The 8,840-nt window shown below is 42.8% G+C and overlaps 1 protein-coding gene across 1 annotated transcript in view; it reads right to left on the bottom strand.

Annotated features, from left to right (window-relative positions):
- Positions 1 to 1,279: 1,279 nt before the first annotated feature.
- The window catches only part of CTNND1 (catenin delta 1), a 44,525-nt gene continuing 36,964 nt past the window's right edge, over positions 1,280 to 8,840 (bottom strand). The window contains exons 12-19 of the mRNA XM_047070885.1: positions 8,151 to 8,278; positions 7,898 to 8,048; positions 7,220 to 7,412; positions 6,761 to 6,875; positions 6,126 to 6,213; positions 2,767 to 2,829; positions 1,861 to 1,964; positions 1,280 to 1,447 (exon numbers count right to left, since the gene is read on the bottom strand). Of these exons, the coding sequence (XP_046926841.1) occupies positions 1,298 to 1,447; positions 1,861 to 1,964; positions 2,767 to 2,829; positions 6,126 to 6,213; positions 6,761 to 6,875; positions 7,220 to 7,412; positions 7,898 to 8,048; positions 8,151 to 8,278 (992 nt within the window). The 3' untranslated portion in view covers positions 1,280 to 1,297. The remainder of the gene's footprint in view (positions 1,448 to 1,860; positions 1,965 to 2,766; positions 2,830 to 6,125; positions 6,214 to 6,760; positions 6,876 to 7,219; positions 7,413 to 7,897; positions 8,049 to 8,150; positions 8,279 to 8,840) is intronic.

Raw genomic sequence — 8,840 nt, 5'->3', positions numbered from 1 at the left:
TCCAGGGGCGATCCCCCACCTTTTAAGGGTAAAGGGGGCAGGAGTATGTACATCAAGTCCTTTTGTCAGCCAACCAATCCAGGGAAAAGGCAGGGGAGGACAGAGCTAGAAGGGTAAGAAAAGGAGAAAGAAGGGCAGGGGGGAAGCCAGCTTCAAAGCTTCCTGCCAGTTTCAGACTAACTGATTCATGTACATTCCTACTAGCTCCTGCTAGAGGTTCTTCTCCTCCCCAGAAGACATCTTTTTGATCCTTCTCACCCAAAAAGTCTTCCTTGACACATTCTCCTCTTTCTACAGCCTCTTGCAAATGGCCAGGCCAAGTCAGCAGACATTTCACAGGATGGGAGAGGAAGATTAAGGACAGCCTTAGTAAAGGGCAGTGGCAGCAGCTGAGGGTTGGCATGAGGCTTGGAGAAGAGATGGAGTCTGTAGGTCCACAGTGGTCCCTGGCCTGGAGATGAGACCAAGGTTTCTTAATCTCAGTTCTAGGAGACCTTCACTTACTCAAGGGCCCTTGCCAGGTGGAATGTGCCAATGTTGCCAGCCTTCTTTGATTCAAAAATAGTCATCAGGAATACGGGAAGAGCTCACACTTCCGATTCTCCAAAAAAATAAAAGTCCCTTCCCCACCAAGAAAAAAAAAAATCTTGATTAAGAATCATCAGTTTATCAGAGTGTTGGACACTGCATAGACAGCATGTAACTTCCAATTCTTCCCACGGCTTCCAGTGAGGATTCCCACTCTCTCCCTCCCTCCACACAAGGCCAAGAGTTCCAGGGAGAACTGGCAAAAAGAGCTAATTTGCAGCAGTTTCTCAAGATATGCATATAACTGAGTCAGGCTTCTTGGGAGCAACTGGAGGGGATCTGGAGGGGGGAGGAGGGACAATTAAGCTTCACTGGAAGAAGGTAGGAGTTGGTAGAAAGAAGGTGGCCACTTAGGGCTATAAGGGCAGGAGGCAGCCTGGCAGTTGGCACAACAGTCCAGCGAAGAAAGGGAAAAATCATCAGTCCATTTCACCACCAAAAAATAAAAGTACATATATTATAAGCCCAGATGTAGCGCAGACAGTGGTGCTAAATCTTCTGCTGTAGGGAAAAAAGAGAAAGAAACGTTAATAGGGTTGGGAATGAGGAGAACCAAAAGACAGTTGAGCAAATCCGGAGGGAGGAAAGCAGCACGGAATGGAGAATCAGATCACCGGAGGCATGTCCCAGCCTCTGAAGAGGCAATAATCACAGAAGCAGCACCCCCAAGCGCCAAGCGGCTGAGACTAGGGTCTCTGGCCCGATTGGATCAGCTTGATTGGCAAACTGCTGGCACATAGGGACCTCCTTCCTCAAGGACGATCTTGGGGGTGGCTGGAGGACATACCATGGAGGGGTTAGACACTTGGTCCCCCTCATCATCCAACTCTTCCTCCAGAGATTCCTGCCCCTCGTCCTGCTGTGAACACATGCAATTTGTTAGTATGAGAGTAAGGAAATAGAAACCTCGTGAGTATGTGCCAAACCTAAGGAAAATCCCGAAACTGGTCAACTCAAACAAAACAAGATAATAGTAAGAAAAGGGCAAGATATTCAAGAAAAGGCAGGGACAGGAAGAGAGTAATGTATGAGAATCTATTGGCATTAGTCACATCAGCAATACATTTATGGTCTTCCTTCTCCTAACCTGACTGTTGCAGAATTATGACCCAAGAAATCTCAACAGGAGTCAAAACTCCTACTTTTCCTGAAAATCCCTATCAGAAAAGGATACTGTCTTTCACTAGGTACTTTCTTCCTATTTCACAAAACATGAAGGTTTCAAAACAGAACTAGCCTTAGAAGGACAAGAGTATATAAAAGAGAATTTACCATCAGGGGTGTTCCCTTCAATGGCTCCATTTCACCTAGATCCCCGGATCGATCCAGTGTTCTGTTGTGGTCCCCTCTCTCATTCAGTGTGGAATAGTTGTTATCTAATGAAAAAAGTACAAGAAATACGATATTCCCTCTGGTGTACCATACATATTAAACAGATAAGTGTGAATTAGGCACCCCTGTTGGGAAGTAAACTTTGTCAAATGCTCCAGAAAGTCATTAAGTTCTAGTCCTTGACTTAAGGTCCCTGACTTAAAAATAATTTGAATCTAGTTGGGAAGACAATTAAATGAAACACACAGAGTATGACATATGATAATAAAGCAAAACAGAAGAGATCTGTCTATAAATGGTATTGGAATTAAGAAGAGAGCGTAGGGGTGCTGCAACAGTCAGGAAGCACCTAACAAAGGAGACAGGACTTGGTTAAGCCTCTGGGGATAAAGAAAATTTAGCAAAGCAAAGGGGAAGAAGGGCATTCCAGCAGGAAGTATGCTCTGAGAAAAATTTAAAAAGTAGAGTAAAGAGACAAAATAGCAAATTAGACCAGGTGGGCTGAAACAGAGTACATGGAAAGGAGATGGAAAGGGAGCCTGGGGTCAGCCTGTGAAACAGTAACAGTTTAAGGACCCAAACATAATTCTGTAGTAAGTGGGGGTGGGGACAAGGGTGAATTAAGATTTGGGGGGTTTTTTTGAACCTTTGAGTATGTGGGAATGTGGAAGAAAGTAGATATATCAAGTTTCACTAAATCTCCTCACATCCTTCCAAATAGAAATGTCCAGCCAATGAATGCTCTCCCAGGATGATGAAGGTGCTAGAAAAGAAACTGCAGAGCCAGACAGTTCTCATCCCAATGAAATATAACTCCGTGTCCTTAGGCAGGAATTAATCACCTACCTAATGATTTTGTGTTTGATCCCATACTGCTCATCTGAATTTCCTCCCGATCAGGTTTCTTATCTATACGGAGTCAGAAAGTTATCCAGGTCAAAAACCAACTCTTCAAAATCTATACTCATCATAAAAATTGCTCTCTGGTTGGTCCTCCCTCCCTCCCATCAAATTTTTACTGAGCACCCACTATGTGCCAGGCACTAGACAAAGCCCTCATGGGACTTAAGAGATCCCTTTCCAATGGAACCCTAACGTTCACTCTTAACAACCATTCACTCTTAACAAGTACTTGTTAAATTATTTGGTCTCCAGACCCCTTTACACAGTCTTAAAAATTATGAAGATCCAAAAAGTATTCACTGGTGTCAGTTATATATATATTACTATTTTCCTGTATTGAGAAATTTTAAGTATTTCACTTAAAAGAAAAAATAGGGTGGCATCTGGGTGGCTCAGGTGGTTCAGCACCTGACTCTTGATTTCAGCTCAGGTCATGATCTCACTGTTCGAGCCCCATGTTGGGTTCTGCACTGACAGTGTAGAGCCTGCTTGGGGTTTTCTCTCTCCCTCTCTCTCTGCCCCTACCCCACTTGGACTCGGTCTGCCTCTCTCGAAAATAAATAAATAAATAATTAAATAAATATTTTTTTTAACAGTAAAAATAGGGGTGCCTGGGTGGCTCAGTCGGTTAAGCTTCTAAGTCCTGATTTCAGCCCAGGTCATGATTTATTAGATCAAGCCCCACCTCAGGCTCTATGCTGACAGTGCGGAGCCTGCTTGGGATTCTCCCTCTCCCTCTGCCCCTCCCCCGTGCTCTCTCTCTCTCAAAATAAACATTTAAGTTAAAAAAACTTATTCCAGGGGCGCCCGGGTGGCTCAGTCGGTTAAGCGGCCGACTGCGGCTCAGGTCATGATCTCACGGTCCGTGGGTTCGAGCCCCGCGTCGGGCTCTGTGCTGACAGCTCAGAGCCTGGAGCCCGTTTCAGAGTCTGTGTCTCCCTCTCTCTGACCCTCCCCTGTTCATGCTCTGTCTCTCTGTGTCTCAAAAATAAAATAAAAACATTAAAAAAAATTTAAAAAAAAAAAAAAACTTATTCCATGTTAACATTTTAATGTTTTTTGAAAGCAGGTTTGTGGGTTTTTGTTTTTGGGTTTTTTTTTGTTTGTTTGTTTGTTTTTTTTACATTTTTGCACATGTCTTTAAAGTTTGGCTTAATAGAAGACAGCTGGATTTTCCTATCTACTTCTGTGTTCAATCTGTCATGATGTTATTTTAGTTGAAGTACATGAAGAAAATCCAGCCTCCCACAGACAAAAAGTTGGAAAAAGAATTTTCAACAATTTTTCAGATAATTGTGTATATTCTTTGATAGTATACTAATACACAACAAGTAGAATTTCTCTAAAGAGCAAGTTGAGTTTCTCTAAAGTTAGCAGTAATGTAGAATCTGAATCCAAATGAATGACCTCTTCTTCACACTTTGTTAAATTAAAATGCATTGGTCTGTCTTGCACTTTGAATGGGTCAGTTACCCATTCATGATTCTGAAACACCACACACTAGTCATTTGGAAAATACTGGTTCATAGAGTAATGCAGATCTTCTACATGTTAACACATTTCATTATACAACATCAAAAAAAAAAATCGCATTCATTACTATCACCACTGGTTTGATTAAAATGTCTTTTGGGGTGCCCGTGTGACTCAGTTGATTAAGCATCCGACTCTTGATTTTTGCTCAGGTCATGATCTCAGTTTCAGGAGTTCAAGCCTCATGTCGGGCTCTGTGTTGGCAGTGTAGAGCCTGATTGGGATTCTCTCTCTCCCTCTCTCTCTGCGTGTCCCCACCCCATAAATAAAATAAACCATAAATAAGTAAGTAAGTAAGTAAGTAAATAAATAAATAAATAAATAAATAGTCTTTGAAGTATGGGTGTGTTATCAGGCTCATAATGGCAGGTACAAGTTTTTCACTTGAAAATTCAGGCAACAAGTACTGTTAGTTATTTTTCCTGAAAGTGACAAGCTCATTGCATTCATTTTTGAGAAAATGTCTAGCAAATACTCAAGTCTAAAACCATAGCTTGCCATTTTTTCCCAAGTAAAAATGGCATTCCGTAAAAAGAGTGGCTGGTCCACTCAGAAACTCCAACTAGAGCACCTGTGCTTTCCCCCAGGTCCACTACCACACTCTGGATGCAGCACAGGGCTCGCCAAGTACTTCCTATTTCATCAGCACGGGAGATTTCAAAAAGACGTGTGCTCAAGGTCACAAACAATAAAATTAGTAATTCTTACAGCTCCATCAAGTACATTAACAAGTGAAACTGGCTCTTTTTTACATTGTGAGCGCATGGCCACGAAGCCTAGGACGGCTAGTGGTGTGGGGTTGGTGCCATAGCTGCTGCTGCAAACACTCCCACTACTTCTGCATAGTCAGCACAGATGTCAACAGACATGGGGATCCTCACACCACATCTCAAGAACCCTGATGTTGGAACACCTGGGTGGCTCAGTCAGTTAAGCGTCCGACTTTGGCTCAGGTCGTGATCTCAGAGTTTGTGAGTCCGAGCCCCATGTCGGGCTCTGTGCTGACAGCTCAGAGCCTGGAGCCTGCTTTGGATTCTGTCTCCCTCTCTCTCTGCCCCTCTCCTGCTCACACTCTGTCTCTCTCAATCTCTCTCTCTCTCAAAATAAAAACCTTAAAAAAAAAAAAGAGAGAGAGAGAGAGAGAGAACCCTAATGGAGGCAAAAGCCAAGTGTCAGCAAGATAATAAGGGTTACAGCACACACTTTCATGAAAAAGAAAATGTTTCATAAAATATGCTAATTCATCTTTGGGGCGCAAAATTTATTTGCTCACACGGCAAAAGTGTTTAAAAGATAAAACCACAAATAGCAGCAGTGATCTCTGGGTAACAGAAATAAGTGATTTTTGTTGTTATTTTTCTGGTTACCTGAATTTTCTAATTTTTCAACAGTCCACATATTACATGGTATTATGTGGAAATTTAAAAACCAAAAAATAATCATTATGCAATATATACATACATCAAAGCACTATGTTGTACACCTTAAATTTACACAATGATATATGTCAATTATCTCTCAAACAGAGAAAACAGTTGTAAGTCCGCAAGCAAAGACAGGATCACTTCCAGGCTACTGCCTGTTTTCTCTTCTAATGCTCAGGCTTACCAGCCTCTGTGGTACAATCCTAAGGTAAAGTATTATTACCGTCTACCAAAAGACTAGCTCATGCAGTAACAAATACGTATTCTATTCCACGGGAAGTAAGCCCACTGAAGAATAGCCATGGTGGAGTAAAAGCAGAGGGGTACGCCCCCCAGACACTGTACCTGATTTTGGGTTCCGGTCAATGAGAGGGAGAGTGCTGTCATCATATGAATGACTGCTCTGGCTTCGAGAAGCATTGTTTAGATTTACCTGGAAGCAAACATAAAATGCAACAATATCACAGAATACTGAACTCACCCGCATTTTATTTCCCAACGGGCACAGATCTTTAGGTTCCTATTCCCAAATATAGCTCTTCCCAAAAGGTACCTCATATGGGTTAAATATCTACATAGTGAAACAAATGAGGGTTTTGTGGCTTCTATTTATGTTCCTGAACAGGAGATTACAGAGGTACCAAACACTCGCACTATCAGAAGGTGACCTAGTTTCCAGTAAATTCCTTCAAGGGGCTATGGCACATCTGGGGAAAAGTCAAACAGGCCATCTTCCCTCGTCCCCACCAATGTGGACAGCAGGTTGTGGCACCGAGGAGAACCACAGCTATTCTGGCACCAAATGAAGCATAGCATCGTTCTTTTTGGGGAAGGAGTAAACTGAATGATCTCCTTACTCAGAAAGACTTGGGATAAAGCAGGACTTAAGGCAATAGTGAGGAGGAAGGAACCAAAGATAAAAGTGTTACGTGAAACCAAGGGAAAAAAGGGTCAAGTCTCAGGCCCAAGAGTTACTCTACCTGAAAGTCTGATTTCTTCCATCCTTCTTTTTCCAGTGGCTTCCGCAGCTCCTTATATCCCCAGATTGTCTGTAATACAAGTGCTGCTGCTCGGACTTCTTTTTCTGAACGGTTCCTTTTGAGGAAAGTAATACGATATGGAATTTGGGTGTTAAGACCAAGGAGGAAGCTGAGAGCCTGTACTCTCCAATATAATGTAACATAAGAAGAAATGCCGAAATGGGCAAGATCAAGTATTCACCAAGTTCTGTACTGTGTCCCAAACAGTGACACAAAAAAATGTTTGATGCAACAGGTCTGTTATCAATTTATAGCTCAACATTAAGACAAAACATTAAGACAGCATTATCTCTTCACATTTTATATGTAAATAAGAAAGCAAACATGGAACGCTCCTTCCTAGTAACTCCCCTCTCACACACAAACTCTTCCAGTTGTCATTTTCAGTGTTAAACTCACCCTGATTTGTTGATCAACACCAGCTTCTCAATACCCTGTGTCTCTCGAAGCTTTTTGGCAGCCTCCAAGTTCTCAGCAATAACCTCATTGATGGTGTTCAAAAGAGAGACCACAGTGTCCTCAGAGAAATTCTGGGAAGAGCTCTGCTGCCCTCCTGGCAGGTTCTTTACCAAGTTCGGAATAGCATGTTTACCTACAGCGTTAAGACAGAAGGACTGTGTGCAGGGAGAACAAAGCAAGTCCAGTATATGGAGCCTAACACTGTACTTACTTGCATCAATCATATTAAGTGCAATTCACTGTCCACATGAATCAACTTCATTTTGCTATGGGGTTATCGTATCAGAAGAGCCATGAACATATGGTCCTTCTTACTCCTTTATTTATTCTCCCCTTTAGTCACATTGGAACTATGTGAATACTTTATATCAAATATGTTACAACGCCCACTAACAAAGCAAGTGCTTAATGAAGAATAGCTGTTTTTATTCTAGTTTTGAAGAGTTACCAGTTCTTGTCTTTCTAGGAACCATTAAACTAGAACCCTCAGAACCACAAACTATGGAGGACTAGCCAGGATCCCTCCTCTCAGTCACTGCAATAATAACTCTTTAGCATCTGCCAGACTAAAGGCTTGGTACTGATACTGAGATTAACCGTGTGCATCCAACTTCTTACCAATCAGTTCTTTGTTGCGAGCATCTACCGCCAGATTTCTCAGTGCTCCAGACGCAGCTTTCACTACACGCTCGTGTTCACTGGTCAGGAGGTCAGCAATGGCAGAAAGAGCCTTCTCTTGACGCAGAGCAGAGCGGATGTATCGACCATACTGGAAGTAACACACAAGAAGAGGTGGAACAGATTACAAACGGTGGCAAACTAGTTAGGTAAGTTCTCCAATCTCTAAGTCTATTTTCTGAAAGGTACTCACCGTCCAGCGCCCAGCACACAAGTTCTGGATAGCTCCAGCTGAGGCTTCTAGGATGGCAGGAGTCTTGCTCTCCTTGAGGAGTGAGATGTATATCCGAACCACCTCTGGCTGAAATAAAAGCTCATAGCCTGCACAAGAAAGGGCAGGAAAGCAGGGGATGCTAGTCATTACCTAAACACCAGGCTCTGGCTGGTTGAAGTTCAGCCTCAGTACTCTGGATTGATAAATTTATGCTCCTATACCATTAGACCCCCTATACTCTCCCACTCACCCAAGAGCAAACTCAGAGGCTTGATTCCATGCCTTCCTTCTTAAGAATAATTCATCCATGGGAAGAGCAGAACAGACCTCAACTCATATGCAATTCCTTTCTCTCTTTCCTCTTTGTCTCTTCTCTTCCACAGTCTACTTTGGCCTTGGCACTCAGGGCATTCAGGTGCCCACTGACACCGCTCAGGGTTAAAGATTCCTCATCTCAAGTGAATTATTTCTTTTTTTTTTTTTTTTAATTTTTTTTTTTTTTCAACGTTTACTTATTTTTGGGACAGAGAGAGACAGAGCATGAACGGGGGAGGGGCAGAGAGAGAGGGAGGCACAGAATCGGAAACAGGCTCCAGGCTCTGAGCCATCAGCCCAGAGCCCGACGCGGGGCTCGAACTCACGGACCGCGAGATCGTGACCTGGCTGAAG

The sequence above is a fragment of the Lynx rufus genome, unplaced genomic scaffold (genome assembly GCF_022079265.1).
Source record: "Lynx rufus isolate CCGP_SWC_20201006 ecotype Redwood Valley unplaced genomic scaffold, mLynRuf1.p SCAF_9, whole genome shotgun sequence".
Lineage (NCBI taxonomy): Eukaryota > Metazoa > Chordata > Mammalia > Carnivora > Felidae > Lynx > Lynx rufus.
Note: the sequence above shows the minus strand (reverse complement) of the source record. Positions and strands in the feature narration are given on the sequence as shown.